At 41.6% G+C, this 20,980-nt stretch overlaps 1 protein-coding gene across 8 annotated transcripts in view; it reads left to right on the forward strand.

Moving 5' to 3' along the window:
- The first annotated feature begins 18,234 nt into the window (after positions 1 to 18,234).
- ANO10 (anoctamin 10) overlaps positions 18,235 to 20,980 on the forward strand; it is a 211,958-nt gene continuing 209,212 nt past the window's right edge. For 3 of the 8 annotated variants that reach the window (XM_023620633.2, XM_023620637.2, XM_070237892.1), the window contains exon 1: positions 18,662 to 18,848. In XM_023620633.2, coding sequence (XP_023476401.1) covers positions 18,803 to 18,848 — 46 coding nt within the window. In that variant the 5' untranslated portion in view covers positions 18,662 to 18,802. Of the gene's footprint in view, positions 18,849 to 20,980 lie in introns of all 8 variants that reach the window. The other 5 variants (XM_070237891.1, XM_070237893.1, XM_070237890.1 and 2 more) reach the window with 4 other exon arrangements.

Genomic DNA, 20,980 nt, shown 5'->3' on the forward strand with positions numbered 1-20,980 from the left:
ACTTCCTGCTTGCACAGAACCTCAAGCTCAGTCAGTGGTAAGAGATGCACACTGCCCTGTGGCATTTAGATTCCCAGGAATATGTCAGAGGTTTACAAAACCCGCGTGGGCATCTTGTTTCCCAGATTTTTGGTCAGCCTCTTGTTAGCTGTAAATGACCTCAGGCAGGTTTAATGTTAAATGGTTGCCACTGTTCATGTATTAAACTTGTTTAATTCCTATATAAACCTATGAGTTCTGAGCTATTATGATCCTCATCTACAAATGAAGAAACTGAGACCCAGAAAAGTTAAGTCTATGCATATGTCACATTGCTGCTCAGCAGTTGTGTTAGATCCAAATCTCTGTAGTCTCTTTCCTTCCAGAGCCCAATGGGATATGACCGAAAAGTAATTTGGAATTAGCAGAGGAATTTGAATACTTTGAATACTGAGTAGTCCAGCCTCCTGGACTGGATGCAATAGTTGAAGGAAGGATGCTCTAATGGCAGAATTCTAGACCTCAACAGTTGGAATGTGGAAGATAATTTTCTCCTTTGGGAAAGGAGAGTGCTTTCCCTCTTTCCCACCTTTCACAATAAGCTAATCTCTACCTTTCAGGCACTGTAGCCCCACGGATAACTCTGCAAAACTTGAAAGGAAAGTTTTGTGTGACCAGCACCAATTTCCCCTATCAGAGCTAAACCGGAAGTAAACACTCATACTGGTCCATGTAAATAAAGTGCAGACCTGTGACTCAGCACAACCGTGCCTCTCTGAACCACATTCTTTTAGGGCTGCAGTTTCCTTCCTATAACATATGGAGGCTGGATGAGATGATTTCTAAGGTCCTTCCCACCATAACATTGTTATGTTAATCCTTTAACTCAAAGACAAATTCAGAATCAGAATGACACCTGCTGAAAGATGAGGGTATAGGAGGAACAAGACAGGTACCAGCCAGGAGTGCCTTCTCTCTCTGCTCTCTCCCTGTCCCTGTCACCCCTGCTCGAAATAAGGGACTGGGAGTGCCCCTTGTACAAGCATGGGAAAGAGAACTTCTGGAACCTTTTGTTTTTACATTATGTCATAGTGAGAGAGTTAAAATTTATTCCCAAGGTAATATAAACAAATTTACGGACAAAGAGAACAATTTAGTGGTTACCAGGGAGAAGGGGGAGAGGGTGGGCACAAGGGGTGCAGGGGCACATTTGGATGGTGTTTGACAAATATTAACGTACAACTGAAATTTCACAATGTTATAAACTATTTAGAATACAATAAAAAAAAATTTTTTTTAATTTATTCCCAAGTCACAACTTTGAACATGACTTAGCAATGGGATAATAACCTTGGCATGGAAGTTTCCCACTGTGTGAGCAACTTATAACAGTTAGAGACATTTACAAAACTTTGCTAGAGCCTTTTAAAAAATAAGTACAGAAATATCAGAGTGAAGAAATGTACCCAGGGAGTAGCACTTGGGAGTTGGCTGTAAGGAAAGGGACTAGGGTTTTTGTTTTTTAAGCAAACATACCAGAGCTTGCACATGCTTGCATCTGACTTCAAAGCAATCACCCCAGAGGGAATACCAGCTCGAAACAGTTTAAGAATGCTTTTAGAGGAACTGTCTTCAGAGGCAGGGGACACTATCTTTAGTGTCCTAGGAGTTCAACCTTAAACTTTGGAGGATGGGCTTGATTCGTGAAACCAGTCATAAATTAGACCAGAGCCTTACAGAGTGAATAAGAAAGACAATCAAGATAAATAATATCACTCTGGGTTTCTAAATGAGGTGTGACTTCATTGACTGTTTTTTGGCTTTACTCTTTAAACTCTAATTTGAGGATGGTGAGTAGAGCCATACAGCCTACCTTTTTGCTGATAGATTAGTTTGTATTTGTGATGCTGTTAGTATCAGTGGGGCTCTGGCAGGACACACAGGGCACACTCAAAGGGTAAAAGGGCATAAGTGAAAAGTGTTTAGGAGGGCCTTTTCACAGGGGTGTGGGTGGGACTCTGAAAGCAACTGGACAGGACAAAGCATGAATCTGGAGAGGCCAGTAGAGGACAAAGCATATACACTATTGTGAGCTTGTTCTTTTCTATTCCAAATAGCGAGGGAGCCATTCTATTCCGCAGTAGAATAAAAGTATCTATTCACGGATCTCATTTCTCCCCCAGGTGTTTGTTCCTTAGTCTCTGTGTGTTGCATCATATCAAGTTAACGTCTGAAAATAGATCGAGTTATTCCTCTCTGAGGAAAAGATGGGCTTTCTAATAGATGGGGTTGGGACAAATGGAAACCCATTTGGAAAAGGATGAAAGTGAATCTAAATCTCACATTGAAATAAACTCCAAATGGATCAGAGATCCAAATGTAAAACATGAAACCAAAGAAATATTGCGTGGGTGAATTACTTGATAACCTGGATGTAAGGAAAGCCTTTCAAAATCCAGAAGTAAAATCGGGAAAAGACTGATAAATTCCACTACCTAAGAACAAACAAAATGAAACACCGAACGCAAAGGCAAAAGACAAATGACAAACTGGGAGAGAACATTTCAAAGTTATTTCACAGAGGATGGCAAGCATACAAAGAGCTCATAAAAATGGAGGAGCCCAAAAATTGGATAGAAATATGGACAAGACTCATGAACAAAGAGAAATGTGAGAACAGAGAGAAAAAGAAACATAAGTCGCCCCTTACACATATGAAATGATGCTTACTTTCCATTATAATAAGAGAAATGCAAATTAAATCTCTCCTGAATCTAAAAGTTTGTTAACATACTCTGTTGAAAGTGGAAATGCAAAATGAGACATACCCTATGGAAAGGGATTTGGCAAAATTTAGCAAAATTACATATGCATTAACCTTTGATCCAGCAATCTCACTTTTAGGAATCTACCCTTAGAGTACATCTCTATACATTTGCACACAGTTATGCAACACAACATTGTAGTAGCAAAAGATTAGAAACAACCTAATGTCCTCCAACAGGAGAGTGAGTAAATAAATAGCGGTACAGACATGAATGGGAGACCAAGCAATCATAATAAGACAAAGGAAAATATCTGTGAACTGAAACAATCTCCAGAATATAATTTTAGATTTTAAAAAAGCTAATATATAGAAATATATAAAATATGCCATATTTTGTGTTTAGGAAAAAAGTAGGAATAAGAATATATTTAGTTATTTGCTTATATTTTCAAAAATTAGCAGTAAAAATGGTTACCTGTAGGAGGTGTGGGAATGAAGTGAAAGGAAAGGGTTGGAAGTGAAACTTCTGTGAGTTTGGTTACCTTTTCATACAGTTTTTACTTTGGGATCATGTAAATGTTTTACATATTTAAAAAATTAAAATAAAGACAAAAGTGAATTCCTAAAATGGGAAACAAATTCTGTCAAATGAGCCTAACTTTATTTCAAATGTGGCAACATAGCTACACTGAGAACAGAATTATTTCAGTACTCTAATTATATACCCTTTGTGGGATATGATCTAAGGACAAATGAATAGAAGGAAATCTTAAATTCAGAAATATATTATTAATATAGTATTACAATTCTGAACTAAGAGAAAACAAATATATAATTCTGAATTAGGAGAAAACATATTATATTACTGCAAAAAATATTTTTCAATGTAAGAGATGCAAAAAAACCATTAAATCAAAGAAGTTAAAATAAAGCACAGTAAGATTAAGTTGGAATTGAGAATATCTACATGAACTCATCTTTTAACAGTATATATGTCTTTCCTAGATCTGTCCACTGAAAGGGCCTAGAAGCAATGATACCCTAGAGTCAGTGAGCACACTTTGCCCACAGATTTTGGTTTCTAAATATCATTCCTCACCAAGAAGGAGAATGTCCTTATTCTTGGGAGATGCATGTTGAAGTCTTTAGGAAATGACATGCCTCTACAATTTATTTTCAAATGCTTCAGCTGTCTGTGGGTATATGTGGTTGGGTGGGTGGTAAGGATCTAATTTTTGCACCAAGTAATTCCCCTTCCTTCACCTGGCATAACCTCTGAAGAATTAGGTCCAGCTGCTCACACTCTCTGGTGGACATGACCTCCATTCTGAAGATGAACCAAAGCCTGGAGGAACACTTATGAAAAGAGCTAAATTATGAAATGACATGTCCCTCATTCTCAGAGATTCTAAAGATAGACAATGCCCTATGTGCTCTAATTTTCTGCTTAAAGCTACCTAAATCCTTTCAATTCAGACAGTTAAAATAGAACACATGGTACTTCAACCTTACTCGTCAAATGCATTTATTGAAATACCATTTCTCAGTGCTTTTTTTGGCTTCTTTGGCTGTGTTAGATGAGAGTTTTCATTAGCAGTTACTAGCTTTCATGTGACTGGTCTTTTCTTGGGAATTGGGAAATGCAGATTCTCACTGGGGCTCTATAACTAACTTGCTGTGTAGCTTTGGGCAAGTCATACCACCTTCTGGGATTGTAGTTTTTCAGCTGCCAAATGTAGGGTTGGAACTGATTGTCTTCCACTGTAAATTTTTATGATTCTGAATTTTCTCCAAATAGGGCAATGTATCTGCAAATAGGAGCAGCAAGAGAGAGACAAGAAGAAGGCTTCATTGGAGTGTGAAGTGGCACCTGGAGTAGGAAAGGAACCCCTACCCCAATCCAGATGATTTTGACATTAATCCTATATCATGTTCTTTAAATATGTTAAGACAGATAAGGGCAACAAATCGTTCTTCAATTATAAGAACAATATTTTGGCATATGACTTTTTATAATTATCCTTAATCCAACAATTATTATTTTTTTAATCAAGAAGGAAAAAGATGCGTTCCAAGTGGTTCCAGCTATCCAACATCTTCCTATGGCTGTGATTCATGTGGTGACCTGCACAGCTATGCTAGAGTTGGCTGAGGATTTGTAATACACCTCAGATTTTGGTTTAATATGCTCCCAAATAACTTACTATGGCAGTACCATTGAAACACAGTAAATCCCATCTACTCGCATGACTAGGGAATTAGACAATCAACCGTGAACATCTATCAAAAGTGTTAGAATACAAAAAGCACTAAGCATGAAATCCTATTGAAAACCATTTCATTCTCTTAACTATTCATTAGGTTCCTCAGAGTCTGACAGACCTTCAAGGTCATTATTATGAACATTAATTATCGCTGTAATATGGCAATGGAAAATTGTATTTTAAAAGAGTTCTGTTGAGTAGAATACTGTAAGTAAAAGAAGTCACCATTTTGGGAGTGGAGTGTGAATCCACTGTTCTGCTACATAGTGCGAAAATGGGAATATTGGAAGCAAAACTTTTAGAGTCTTTTTGGTGCCTGGGATAGATACCCACTCTGCATAAACTCTTGTGCAGAGGCCTGGAAGAAGAGGGAGCATGCTGATTGGGGTGGGAGGGGGGGAGGTGGAATGAGCTGGTGTCAGCAGAGATGGCAAGTTCTCCCCGGCCAGGGGTGATGCTTTGCCCCCTATCCAGTTGTTTTTTCAATTGGGCCAGCATTGATCAGATGCCTTCTCTTTACCATGCTTTGTGGTGGTTTGGAAATAAACTCTTCCCACAGCATAAGCTAGGGGTAGACGTTTCTTCCTCATCCCCTCAAAACACACGACCAGTGGTAAGAGGTACTATGAAATTTAAACTCGATCGTAAATGTGTCTAATGACTGGTTTGTTTAAATATCAGTTCTTCAAGCAAAGCATTGTAAAGTGGTTCATTTTGGAGTGACTATCCAGAAACACGGTTTTCAGGCCCCCTGAGTGTCCTTCTCTTCTGCCACCCCAACATACATTTATATAGCCCCAACCCTCAGAACTAGACATACTTAGGCTATGGACACTCCTATGAGTTCAACTGGTTGTGTTGATATGACAAAATAACACTGAAGAAGTTACCCGAATGAACTGTGTTGCCATCCAAACAGGATCATATTTGGCAATATACTGACATGTCAGATTCTACTTTCTGCAAAAGAAGTATTGTCTATATTTTCATCACAACCTCATTCCTTAAATTGCTTTACATGTGCAGCATTAGGATCTATGTCTTAAACATTAGCGCTAGGAATGTGCCGTAAACACCTGGAAAGTTGTGGATGTGAATGCTCTGGGATATGAAGGCAAACTGGCTGAGCTGCCTGATCCCTGGGCTTGCTGCAGTGCAGCAATTTTAAGTGTCAAGTTCTCTGGCCCTACCTTCACAAGATTGAGCCCAATTCCCCTCCCCTTGACTGGGGCTGCACTTAGTTACTGGCTTCTAACAATTAGAACAAAGCAGAAATGCTGGTGTATGGCTTTGGGAATTAGGTGATTATAAGGCATTATAGCTTCCTGCTTGCTCTCTCTCTGATCCCTCCCTTTGTGGGAAGCCAGCTGCCACGTCAGGAGGACACATAAGCCCTCCTATGAAGAGGTCTTCGTGTAAGAACTGAGGCCTCCTACCAACAGCGCTGTGAGCAAGCCACCTTGGAAGCAGATCCTGTAGCCTGAGTCAAGCCTTCAGATGGCTGCCATCTTGACTGCAATGTCAGGAGAGATCCTGAGCCAGGACCATCCAGAAACTGTGTGAGATAATAAAGATTTGTTGTTTTAAGTTGCCATGTCTGAGGGTAATTTGTTAAAGAGCAATAGGTACTATTTGCACCTACTGAAATAGTTGTAGAGATTCGCTTTTCTTTACCTGCCACTTGATGGTGTCAGTGTGCAGCCACACATGCCTGTGAAGAGGATTGTCTCACCCTGCACAGGCCATACGACTCCTGCCCAGTACACTCCGGGAATCAGGTCCTCGACCACTGTTTCACACTGTGTGCCAAGCGGCTGCTCCCTGGGTACTTGTGAGTTAAGTTATTTTTACCCTTTAAATACACAATTCAATTTTAATGAGCATTTCATTTTTTGGAAATACTAAGATAGGAAGAAAGATTTGTCACCACATCCCGTTGAGCATGAATATCCAATATTATATTCGTTTATGGCTTTGATGGTACAGTTAAAAATCCCATTAAAGTGACAAATGCTTTAATAGGAAATCCAAATTTTCCAATTTGTGTTATTTTTAACACCTGTAAAAATATCTTGGAAAAGCTTCTCTGACAAGGGATTTTCACATATTGAGGTATATGGGGTAGCTATTCAGGTTCAAAACTGGTTCGGCTTAAACTAAAGAAGGCTGACTTAAGGCCTGTCAAACATACGTTGTACATCTGTTTTAACTAGTAAAGGAAGGAATGCGCTCTCTTAAGATAAGAATGCACACTTCCCCTCTAACGCCTGCTGAGATTAGTCCCTTTCCCGGACCTGGACTGCAGGGTCATGTTGATCTACTAATTTGCAACTGAATACCTCTTTGAAACTTTGAAAATGTATCTTGGGTATGTTTAATGTATGTTCTTTGTTCTAAAAAGATAAGACTGTACTGAAAAAGATAAGACTGTAGCTTCAGTGGAATGCTTTCTAAGGCCTTCCCGGGTTATAATCCTCTGGCTCAAGTAAAACTTACCTTATTTCTCTTATCTATACAATGGTTACTGGTTATTTTGTGTCAGCAGCTTAATATTTTGTAAATTGTGATGAAGAAAGATTTATACAGATTGTGTAATTTAAAAAAATACTATCGGGGCTGGCCCCGTGGCCGAGTGGTTAAGTGTGCGCGCTCCGCTGCAGGCGGCCCAGTGTTTCGCTGGCTTGAATCCTGGGCGCGGACATGGCACTGCTCATCAAACCATGCTGAGGCAGCGTTCCACATGCCACAACTAGAAGGACCCACAATGAAGAATACACAACTATGTACCGGGGGGCTTTGGGGATAAAAAGGAAGAAAAAAAAAATTAAAAAAAAATACTATCTACTTCTTGCTTGCAAAATACGTTTCTCTCTCAATTATTCATCTCCTCAATTTTAGTGCAAGTTGGAAGGTTATCCTTATAAATGAGTAGTTTATAGTCTACTTAGTCAATGATTATTGAAACACTTCAGTTTAAGGAAGGCACATTTTTCACCAGAAGAATTTAGAGCTTGGGTTCACAAAAGAAGACCACGTTAATGATTTTTAACCTATAATTTAATTAGAAAAAGACGATGTCTCATTTTAATCAGCTTGTTTTTGAAAAAAAAATGAATATAAATATAGTATATGTTTCCTTTATCCTTCAGAAAAACCTGATTGAATTGTACTTTGGGGATTTCGTGATTATTCATTCATTGCTGCCCATGATATTCTTTTTTTTTTTTTTTGAGGAAGATCAGCCCGGAGCTAACATCTGCTGCCAATCCTCTTCTTTTTGCTGAGGAAGACAGGCCCTGAGCTAACATCCATGCCCATTTTCCTCTACTGTATATGTGGGATGCCTGCCACAGCATGGCTTGACAAACACTGTGTAGGTCTGCACTCGGGATCCAAACTGGCAAACCCTGGGCCGCTGAAACAGAACGTGCAAACTTAACCGCTAGGCCACCAGGCAGGCCCCCGGCCCGTGATATTCTTGTACTGTGCTCAGAACATGTATTAAGTTCCACCGGTTCTAGCAGACAAATGGAAACTTTCTGATTTATCATACAACAATGGTTACCTCTTTTGCCTCTAATTTGTTTTCTTTAAAACAAGAGATAAAAAGCAAGATATGAGAGAGGTCCACAGATCAGTGGAAACCGTCAGTTTAGTTCTACAGAGTGGAGTTTCTGACCCACCAAGTGCCTGGAAGCCCAAGAAGAAATCACTGAGCACAGGAGCAGTGCTGACCACCCTGTCATTCCCCTGCTGATTAAGTGAGAGCAAAGGGCCCTGACACTTTACCTCTGGGCTCCTTCATTTTTCTTCTGAACTTTGCCCCTAATTTCTCCATGGTTCTATTGTTTTTACTTGGAGGCTTTCCAGTGGTGACAGGGGCCCAGGTCGTTTTCAGGTTTTGAGGCTCTCAATATATTAAAAAATAAAGAAATCTCAGAGCAAGGTTATAAAACCTTTTAATTGTTAAATAAATACTTTAAATATTCATTTTTTAAAAAGTATTTGTTAAACACAAAATCTTTTAACACAAAAATATAAGATGATATGACTATATTAATTATACAATAATGAAAGAATTTATGAAAAATATCAAATTCATTGTATATAACCTTTACTATTGTGGTCTGTTAATTGGATGCCAATTGAAAGTTACTTGATAGACATCTTTCAATCTTGTCTGTATATCTCTCAAACTACTTCCGCGCTCTCAGAGATGATGTTTTAACTTAAATTGGGGGGCATTTGTGAAGGTGGAATATGAGCCAAAGGACTCCCTTGGTCCTGTAATGACCCTTGTGGCAGATGCAGGCAGAGCCTTGCCTTATCCCTTCAGGACTCTCCACTTCTAATGGCCAGCAATTCATCTCATTGCCTGAGGGTGCCTCTAGTGGCAGGAGCCCTCCCTCCCTGCAGAAACGGGGCCCAGCAGTGCCAGAGAACTAACCTCCTCCAGCCAGTAGTCCTCAGCCAGCTCCCTTACCCATCAGGCAGGAAACTCTGGGGTGTCTTCTCCGCTGGCTCCCAGCATTGCTCAGTGTTTTTCAGTCCCTGCGACCCCCAGGACCTTCTTGATGACCCTCCCGTCATTGGCCGCCTTGCCTTCCCAGTCTCGCATCCTCACTCCCCTACCTGTGTTCCCTGCTCTCTTCCCAAGTAAACTGCTTGTCCTCAAATCCTTGTCTCAGATTCTGCTTCCGGGGAATTCACGCTAAGGCAGCCCTGTTTTTGGTTTCTGTTTTTCTGTTTGTTTGTTTGTTAGGGATTCACCCTATTAAAATATTTACCTCTCACACACTGGACTACTCAAAGAGAAAGTATCGGAGCTTACCAAATTATAGTAAACTAAATAAACCAAAACTATAACGTCAAATCAAGTCAAACACTTCTAAAACATTGCCATTTTCTATTTTGTCATGTAGATTAAAGGACTGTATTTCCTTTATAAGTCACAGTTCATTTTCATCTATGGATTTAGGTTTACTAGACAATACTCAAATAGCAGAATAGTATTGCTACCGAAACCAAAGTGGGTTCCCTCCTGGCGAGTTAAATCAGACTCTCCACCAGAAGCAGTTGCCTTACAAAGTAAAGTATATTTGCAGCAAACAGGAGACCATGAGGAACCATTTCCAGAGTCGAGATTTCGGGAACAAAGGGAAGCAGGGACCTTTTATTTCAGATGGGGAATGAATATTCAAAAAGGAGAGGTGGGTATTCACTTGTGCAGGTTCAGCTGGAAAACATGATTCCACATACGCTGCTCGTTACAGTAAGAGGCCTAATCTCCTCCTGGAGAGATTTTAGCGTTAAAAATGCAGCAAAGGTCATGGGTGTTGCTCTTGTGGTGAGGCTTGGTCTGGTTCCGGCTAGTTGGTGACTGCATCTCCATAACATAACAAAAGGAAAAAAACAATTTGGAAAAACAGTTAGCTTTTTCCAAAACTCCCCCTTCAGTTCCTCCGGGCAATTAGTCGGTGACAATACCTGTAGGGCATATTGAAAGAAGTCAGATGGTGGCATTACTATTTATATCCAGGATGCATGAAAGAGGACTTGAAGTGATGTTCAGGGCCTTCCTGGGTTCAGAGCACTAACATTTGACATGGGTGGTGAGCAACAATTAGACACCAGGGCTTGGGGACTCAAGTTACATTCAGAACGTTTTGCTTGCTGTGAAAGAAGAAAGTAGATGCCAGCAACAAACTGTCCTAAATGATGCATGAGTTGTTACACATGGGTTCAGTACCCATGAAGTGAGTACCCAAGAAGATTGTGTTACCGCACTCATCCCCAGGAAAATGGTAATTGGCAGCAGCCTCACATTTGGGGCCATGAATGACTCCTCCTTCCTTCCCCTCCTTCCTCATGACCCTTCTGTCCCGGCTCCATGGGCTGCTCCCTAGTGCATGCTTTGCTTTCCTGTCTCTGTACATTTACTCGAGTCTTCCTTCTTCTTCAATGCCTGTCAAGTCCTCCAATCTCCTCTGCCACGCAGGACCACATCTTCTCCTTTCATCAGGACCGGCTCAGATGTCACATCTGCCATCAATCCTCCCAGGAATCCCTCTAGCTTCAGTAATCGATCCCTCCTCTGATCTCCTACAGCACATTTATTTTTCTTGCTCTAATTATTCTTTATCTTATAATTATATGTGCAAATGCCTTGCTCCTCTACACATGTGTGAGTGGTCACCCGTGGGGTGGGGAATGTATGAAGAAAGGAATGTAGGAATTTTGAAAGTCATTAGATGAAACTGAAGTGTTTTTGGTTTTAGATTTTTCATCTGTCTTAACTTGGATTGTTTCTGGTGGATGGGGATGTGTAGAGGAGTAGAAAAATTCCAAGTAGAGGAAACACACACACACACACATTTGTGTGTGTCTGTGTGTGTAATCTCTAGGAAATTCAAAGTGAGCTAGTTCCTCTGGGGACAGAAACTGAGTGGTTGGGGGATATAGAGAGAGACAAACTTTTCACCGCCTGCTTTCTTAGAGTTTTCTACTTTTACACTAAGTGCCCGTGTTATCTATTCTAACATTTTTTTTTCTAAATTAAAAGACATGTAAAAAGGAATTCAGTAATCTTTTGTCCTCTTACAAAGTCTGTATAACTGTGAAGTTCTGCTTTCTGTGTAGGCTGTAGAATATGCTTGGAAATCTCAGGAATTGTGCTGGTAGCAAGGCTACTCCTAATTGTCGGGAGATAATTCTGCATGGATCTTTTGTGTGTCTGCACATCTTCTGAGTAAAAGCACTGACATCCTTTGTTCTAAACTATCTTTTGCAGGATGTTTGTATAGCAAACAGCCTTGAAGATAGAGCTGGTTTCTCCCAATGGAGCAGAGGGCAGATCTGTTTTCTGACCAGGATAATAAAGATAATGTCTCCCTCAGGGATAAGCGTTGAGCAGGCTTGCTAACAACCACTTTAAAAGACCAGGGTTACCTAAACTCAGGGTTTCTTAGCTATGATGCAAACCCAGTGAGCGTGCAGAATCCACCTGGGCTGTTCTACATTGCCCCCATGAGATTTGGGGGGCAAGGAGAACTGACACCAACATGTGGCTCACATTGATTGCTGTGCAACGAGTAATGAAGTCCTCTGGCTCTGACCGAGAGTCTCTTGTCTTCTGCTGGCATCCATGAAACTGACAAGTTAACTTATTAGCTCACAGGTCTGGTAAAATGTCATACCCTTTGAGTTCTTGACACTAATAATACAGATTTTGATAGTTGAAGATACCTATCTTAATCAAAATCTAATATTTAGGATAAGCAATTCTCCTCAGGTGAGCAGTTTCATAGAGGAATTCCATTACTTCAATGGCTTTATTACAGGAATATATTAGACACACGGAAGACATGGGAAAGACCTATTAGCCATTTGGTCTGTTCCTACTAAGACAGGAAATTGAAATAACACTGGGAGACAAATTGCGTCCTTGGTTATTTGGCAGATGTCAAATGGTCATTTACTCCATGTTATAGTTTTCTAGTGAAAACACAGTGGAAATAAAACAACACTTTCCCCAGGATATTCAAAATACATATATGATATTTCATCTACTCTAACAAGTAGGTATTTGTATTCAACACTTACAGGGAGGGTGGAAACAGTTTACATATTTCTTTCTAGGAGGATGTGATAGGTCTTTTAGTGTGTGAACATAAATTTCTGTTTTTCATTCCTAGATATCAAAATGGGAAACATCAGAAATTTTCGTTTAAGTCACCAGTCTGGGGTATTTTTGTTATAGCAGCCCAAACTGACTAAGACATCCATCTTTGACAAAAAAAGGGAGACACCTGAAACTCAAAATCACACAAAATAGATGGGGGTGGTACCCAGGGCAGTGAGGATAAGTAGAGATACTGGCAGGAGTGGAGAGGGCACACTCGTGGTTGCAGATCTCAGGGCCGGTGGATAGTCCAAGGTAAAGGGCCCGGGGGAGAGGATGCACAAAGCCAAATCCCAGCTAGAGGAGCAGCATGCAGAGGACGCAGGCAGAAGTGAAGTGGGCAGGGCTGAACGAGGACACACACAGACAAGCCATATATTTGCAGGAAGCAGTCTGCTCGAGAGCAGGGAGAGGAAAAGACCGCTCGCAGTGCTGTCCAGCTGCCTGTTTTTTGGCTAGGGAGAAGTAAAGGCTAAAACAATTCAGCCAGTCCATACTGAGCCATAAGACAAACTCCTTCCAGTCAGAAACCTGGACCCTGTCAACAGTTACTTCCTGCAAGCAGCTCATACGAGAGAGGGTGAGACAAAGAGATAAAACATGAGCTAGTCAGTGCTTTGAAAAGAAGTGAAAGGAAAAAAAAGGCATCAAAGATTGAAGGAAAAACTAGAAGCCATCCATGAAAGAATAGACACTAAAGAAAACTCAGTAAGGGCCTCAGAGAGCAACAAAATTGAGTTTAAAAGGAATAGAGAGAGTAGGTTACAATTTTAAATACGGAGATCACAGTAGGAGTCGTTGAGAAAATGACATTTTGAACAAAGTCTTAAAAGATGTGAAAGAGTTAGCCATGCTCTAGGGAAGAGTGTCCCAGGTAGAAGGAACAACAAATGCAAAGGGCCTGAGGCAGGAACAACAATTTTTTTTGGTGCATATATTGATAAGGGTGTTATCTCATTGTGAATTCTACATATATACATTCTAAACTCCTGTTTATCTTGTTTAATGCTTTTTGCTCTGAGTCTAGCCTTATTAAGATCATGATCTTGGCTTTATTTGAGTTTATATTTGCCTGGTGTGCCTTTGCGTATCCTTTTATTTTAAAACTCTTGAATTAATTTGTTTTAGGTGTGTCTCTTACATAGAGTATAGAGCTGAGTTTTAATTTACCCAGTTTGAACATCTGTGTTTGTCCACAAATGATTTAGGCATGTTTACAATAGTTTATAGAACAAATATGTTTGTCTTGGTGCTGTCATATTATTTTATGTTCTCAGTTCTTATCGTTCCTGACCTGTCATCAACGTGTGGCACAGCTCCTCCTTGATTCATGCTCTTCACTTGTTTTGGAGACACCCCCTCTTCCTATTCTCTTGGTTTACCTCCCGTTTCGCTGGCCAGTCTTTCCCAAGCTCTTTTGCTGTTTTCTTCTCTTATCTCAACCTCTTACTTCCGGAGTTAAGGACCAGGGCTCAGTCCTTGGATCTCTTCTCTTCTCTAACTGCACCTGCTCCTCCGGTGAGCCTATCCAGTCTCGCAGCTTCAAATATCTTCTCTGTGCTGACAACTTGCAAGTTCGGTACTTTTAGCTGTGACCTTTCTCTTCAATGCCAGAGGCCGATATTCCAACTCAGATTTCCAAAAGGCATCTCAAACCCAATGTGTCCAAGATAAGATTCCTGACTCTCCTTCACACCTGCTCCTCCCGCAGTCTTCCCTGGGGAACTCACTCTCAGTTAGCGACAATGCTATCGCTTGACTCCTCCTTTTCTCATACTTTACATCAAATATATCATCAATTCCTGAGAACTCTACCTTCAAAATTTTTCTAGAATCCAATTCCACTTCACTGCTACTACCCTTGTACAATCCATCTCTTGCCTCAATTATTGCAATAGTTAACTTCCATCCTTGTCCCTCTGCTGTGTATTCTCAACACAGACGCCTGAGAGATCCTGTTAAGATAGGAGTCAGATAACATCACTCATCTCCTCAGAATTCCCCCATGGCTTCCCGTTTCTCTCAGAGTAAGAGCTAAATAAGGAAACCTATTAACAAAATTTACTATTGCGAAGAAAAAAATCACATGAATATCTCCATAGATGATGAAAAAGCATGCAAGAAGATTCAGCATTCATCTTTGGTAAGTAAAAAACCTTCAATAAAAAAGAATTAACGGATTCTTATTTAATGACGAAATATATTCATCTCAAACCCAAAGTCAAGCTCCTACTTGCTGAGTAAACACCAGAAGCATTTCTTTAATGTCAGAAACAAGGCAAGAAAGAGGGAAAATTACAATTATTTTCAGATTATGTGACTGTAAACTTGGAAATCTTAAGGGAATCAACTGATATGAACTGTAAGAGATTTTATTCTGGGTGTAAAATTAACATACAGAAATGAATGTTCATATAACAGGTAACAATGAAATAGAAGCTATAATGGAAGAAAAGTTCTCATTTACACTAGTGATGAGAAAGGTAAACTACTTAGGAATAAACCTCATAAGAAATGGGTGAGATTTATGTGAAGATCGCTGGGTATAGGGGTTGGAAGTCTAAAAATAACATCAGGCTCTCTAGTTAGATGCAATCACTTGAAATCGGGTAGGTGGAATTTAGGAAACCATCTTCCTGTGGCTTCTGGCCTTTCCACGGGAGAGGAAGGTTGTGGTTTCTTTGCAGCAAGTTCCAATATTTATTCTCAAGTTTTCTGGGTGTCAAGAAGCAGTAGTGGTTGTGGCAGCCTCTTGATCCTACTCTGAAATCCCTAGCTCACAGGTTTAGGTGTCCATTCCTTACATTCAGGCACTGACTATGGCTCCAGTCCTGGCATGCACATATTTGATATTGGAAGTGGTTGCAGGAACCAGGCCCTTAAGATGGGAATCTGGGATTGGATCTGACCTGGATAGGTTTGAAGACAATGGTGACCTTGCCATGAGTGGAAAATGGGATACTACGAATCCAGGGCATGCAGTGGAAAGAGTTACGTAAATGATCACCTATGGGCCCTGGAACGAACAGTTTACAGAAAGTGAGGCTTCTGTGGCTGCTACACTAGACAGTTATGATGGGAATAAGGGATTCAAGAACTGTCGGAGTGGGTTGGCCTTTTCTGACTATATTGGAGAGTTTAAAGAAAGAAAAGGATATATTGTAAAAGTCCAAAAATACAGAAGTTAATTTCATATATGTTAATGGCGGCATTTAAAATCAGTATCGGAAAGATGGATTATTAAGTAAATGAGATCGAGCAAATGTCTAACACCAAGATACAAAGTAAAGTTGGATCTATTCTACTTAACTCACATCAAAACAAACTTTGTAATGGTCAAATTTTAAAAGAAAAAAGTAAAAGCATGAAATGTTAAGAAGAAACCATGAAAGGATTTTCAAAGTAATCTAAGAGAGGTGAAAGCCTTTCTAAGTATTATGTAACCTAGAAGTAGTAAGGAGGAAAAGAAAAGTTTGTAAAATTGACTAGTCAGATACGAAAAACATCTGCAAGGCCAAAAACAAAATAAAGAAGCAAATAAACAAAACAGCATAAGAAAAGTCAAAAGACCTGACAAACCGAGAAAAAGTTTTGAGAAGAATATCTAAGAAAAGGACTATTTTTACTCTTGTATAAAGCATTTCTATATCCAGTAGAAACTTGGGCAAAATATGTAAATAGATAATTCAAGGAAAATAAAATACAAATGTCTCTTCATTGCTCATAATAGGAGAAATACAAATTAAAACACTTTTTCATCCATCAGATTGATAAATTCCAGTTCTAGCAAAATGGAGTAAGTCCACTACAGCCGATGCCCCCCACTAATTACTACTAAAACCACTGGATGAAATATGAAAAACAACTTCCCAAGGACTCTGAAAAGTAAATAATAGCAGGTGGATTGGGTATGGAACTCAAAACTTAAAGAAAGACCAGTATGGTGGTGGTGAGATTCCCTTTTGTTTTTGTTTTTTTTTCTGCTTTACCTTGGCTTTGACTGGAGGGCAGGCTGAATTGAAGCTGCCTACCAGGCACTACCAGCAAAAAGTCCAGAGAAGCCTGACCATAATAGCCCCAGAGCCAGGAAAAAAAGCTGCTACAAGCTGGAGAAAGTGATAAAAACTCCTGATTGTTTTTCCTTCTCTCTCCTCTGTCCTGAGGCCAGTCCCAGTTACAAAGCTGCACTGCTACAATACAGTGACATGGATGACTGAGGCCCCCAGAGAAAACTTGTCCCTCTGGACAGAGGAAATGGGAAGAGGGACCCTTGTGCAAAGAGTATGGGGAGAATCCCTATTACTTTTTTCTCTCTCTTTTCCCTCAACACTGCCCCGAGGGTAGCCCCAGTTGCACAGAACTACACAACAGATAGAAAGCATCAACAAATAAGAGGCATAAACTGCAAGTGAAGCAATAAGTTTATTTGGGGTCTCAAGAATTGCAATACGGGAGACACAGATTGGGGTAGAAGCTCAAATGTGCTCCTATTATAGGAGAGGACTCAGGGTTTTTATGAGACAAAGGGAGGCAGATGAGGTAAGTCGTATTACGGAAAAATTCATTAGATGCTAGATGTGGTAAGGCTAGGCTTTACTTCATTTATTGGTTAGCGATTTGGTCATCAGCAAAGTCCAGTTTTATCAGTCCTCACAAAAAGGATATCCTTGTCCTTGCTGACTTCTTGGAATGTTGATGGTTTGGTCCAGTTGGAAGATAAAGAACACAAGATGTGCAAGGCAATTCCTCTGAAATGACTTTTAATATGGCCCCACTCATGTCATCTTTCACAAAAGCACAGGAAACTCCAAGAGAACTCTATCTTTCTGGCCAAAAGAACTGGGAAAGGGGGGGTCCTGGGAGCCAGAGAATATGAAGGAAATCTGCCCTTGTGAAGTTTACATTCTAGGGAGAGACTGACAATAAACATAATAATATAAAACGTTAGGTGATGAGTGCTGTGGAAAAAAGAAACAGGAGAGCAGGTAAGAGAGATGGCGGGGTGGGGAGGAGAGCAGGTATTAAATAAGATAGTCAGAAAGGGCCTCATGTGAGAAGGTGGGATTCAATTTCCTTGAGGGAGACGAGGAAGTAAACCACCTCCACAATTAACAAAGAGCTTTCTAGGCAGAGGGAACAGCCAGGACAGCAATGACCCCAGGCGGGAAGTGAGAGGATGTCTGATGAGTTCCAGGAAAAGCAAGGAGATCAATGGGGCTGGTGCGCACGAAAGAGAAAAGTGAAAGAGGTTTTCAGACAGGTAAGCGGGGCGGGGCTGAGGACCCTAGAGACCTCGGTAAGGAATTCGGCTTTATTGGATGGGAGGTTTTAACAAGAAATAGGATTTGGGTTTTTCACTAGCTTAAAGTGAGTTACAACTAAAATGAGACTTGTTCTTATATGTGGAAGTGACAAGAAAATTGTATTCTGGACCTTAAGGGACGGAAAACGGAGAAACACGAAGATGCATATTGTTTTCCCAACCGCTCTTCTAGGCGCTACCCCCTCTCGGTGCGCCAGCCCAGCGAGGCCCCGCCTCCCCCACTTTGGCCCCGCCCACTCGGAGCGACAGTCCAGCGAGGCCCCGCCTCCCCAACCGTGGCCCCGCCCCCACTTGGAGTGACAGCCCATAAGGCACGCCTCTCCCTTCTCCGGCTCCGCTCCCACTCCAGGCGACAGCCCAGCTAGGTCCGTCTCTCGTTTCTCCGGAACCGTCCCTGTCGCATCCCGTGCCCGTTCCGCTAGGCCCCGCTCCCGCTCAGTGCGACACTGCGCTTGGGCCCCGCCTCCCCCGCCACGGTCCCGCCCCCGCCCGCGCGCTGTCACGTTATCGCGCCCCGCAGGCCCCGGCCCGCCCCCTGTCGAGCGTCCGCTGGCCCGGCTTCCAGGTCTCGCCGGCTCTCGGACCCGCCCCCGAAGACGTGGAGCGCCGCGGCGCCTGGTGAGTGGGCCCGGGAGACGCCCGACCCTTTCACTTTCCCCGGCCCAGAGCCTGGTTTCTTGCGGGTGCCTGAGCCCGGGCTAACTGCTGGGGGCGGGACGCCTCCTGGGACTCCTCCCGGCCGGCGCCCTTCCTTCCCAGGGTACCTCCCGGTGCTGGCAATCCCAGGAATGGGGAAGTGGGACCGGGATGGGCGCAGAGGTTCGGGCTGTTCAGGTGGGAGAGGGAGGAGTAAAGGTGATGGGGGGAATGCTAGTCGCGGGTGGGGTCTAGGGGGAGCCGAGGTTTGGGGAGGGTATGTGGTCTGGAGGTGGCGGGTTGAGTGATGGGAGAGATGTGGTAAGGCCGAAACCTGGGGCTGGTGGAGTCAGGATCGGGGGCGGGGGTGGTTTGGGGGAGCTTCGGAGCTATGGGGAGGGAGGTCGTGAGTGGGGGTGGAGGTGGCGGCGAAACACAGTGAAGGGCGTTTTTTGGAAGGACCAGCACAACAGAGGCCCATGATTCACGCTTCCCTTGACGCTCCGGGGAGCAGGGAAGGTTAGGGTGCCTCCGAACGGGTGTGGCCGGAGCGAGCTTGCGGGGTAACGCTCTATCTCACATCAGGGGGAATGGATTTCCAGTCTTTTGACTGGGACGCATGTACAGTTTAAGTAATAGATGCAAGTCAGGGGCAGTGCCTGGGACACTGGAGAAATGTGGTTGGAATGGGGTTCGCCTCCTATAGGCTGCTTCTAATTTTCCTGGTGCCTTCACAGCACCAGCGTTAGTGTGCGCTGTCTTGTGTAAAGCCCTATTCCCGCAGCCGAGACAGGGTATGGAGGTCCCAGACTTAAAAAGTACAGTTGAGATTTATTCAGACTCAAAACACAGTTGTATCGCATTTGCTTAAATCCTGCAGAGTTTTAATTTTTAAAAATCTAATCCTGTGGGGTTTAAAAAAAATTAAGTATTATCTGATTACTTTCAATTTAGATTCACACTAACCTAGAGCACTAGACGTTTTCTAAGGGCCGTTCTGTGAGTATGATAAACACTTTTATATTAACTGTGGAAGGTAGATCATAGGTATTCTGACCAGCCATAGCTGAAAGTATCATAGAATTGCAGATGAAGAATGAAATTTGAAAGCTCTAAAATAATGGAAAGAGGTAGAAAAGGCCTGGTAAAATCCAGTGAAACTTTTTTTTCATTGTAGAAAACTTGAAAGATAGAAAAGTATAAGGATGAAAATTGAAACCCATGTAATTTCACCAATCATCCTCACAGTTTGATGCAGTTCTTTTAAATTCCCTTTGTAATTTTTGTGTATTGAAAGGTACATATTGCATAACTGGGGTCATATTGTTATATTACTTTGTATTTTGCTTTTTTCCCCCTGCTCAATATTTTCTTGCTTAGCATTTTCCTGGATCATTAAAAATTCTCCTTAAACATCGTTTTACAATAGTTCATTCTTTTATCCCATATTAGAGTTTCAGCTATGTGTCAAGTCCTGTGCTTGAGGTGAGATTCAGTTTTGCTCCAGGTACATACACTTCTCAAGTGCTTAAATGGCAGCTGGGGGAGACTTTATCAGCCTGTCCTCATCTGCTAGACATTTAAAATGTCTCTAGTTTTTTGCTTTTATAAACAATAAAATCTTTGTTTTTGAGGGTTATCAGTTCAGAATAAGTGTAGTGTCATGTGAGTCCAAAGCTATTATTTTTAATGTATATGGGTTTTTGTGTGTGTGTGTGTTAGAGAATAGGGAATCTTTTTGGATGGGAATCTTTTTGTGTGTGTGTATGGAAGATTAGCCCTGAGCTAACATCCGCCACCAATCCTCCTCTTTTTCCTGAGGAAGATTGACCCTGAGCTAACATCCACGCTCATCTTCCTCTAACTTATATGTGGGATGCCTGTCACAGGACGCCTTGATAAGTGGTGGTAGGTCCGTGCCGGAATCTGGACCAGTGAATGTGGGGCCACCAGAACCAGCGGGAGAACTTAACGCTCCTTCACCGGCCAGACTGGGGGAATCTTTTTTTTACCTTTTTATTTTGAAATAATTTTAGGTTTACAAAAAAGTTGCAAAAATAGTACAGAGTTCCCGTTTGCCCTTCACCTAGCTTCCCCAAAACTTAACATCTTAAGTAACCATGGTATAATTTCTGAAACCAGGAAATTTACATTGGTACAGTTCTATTAAGTTGCTTATTGACCATATTCAGATTTCACTAATTGTCCTGCTAATGTCCAAGTTCCAGTCCAGGATCCTACATTGCATTTAGTGTTAAATGACCTCCTTTAATCTGGGCGCCATCCTAAATAGGATGACCTGGTGCAGACTTGTGAAGTAGAGCAAGCCT

This window comes from Equus caballus, chromosome 16 (assembly GCF_041296265.1).
Source record: "Equus caballus isolate H_3958 breed thoroughbred chromosome 16, TB-T2T, whole genome shotgun sequence".
NCBI classification, from domain to species: domain Eukaryota; kingdom Metazoa; phylum Chordata; class Mammalia; order Perissodactyla; family Equidae; genus Equus; species Equus caballus.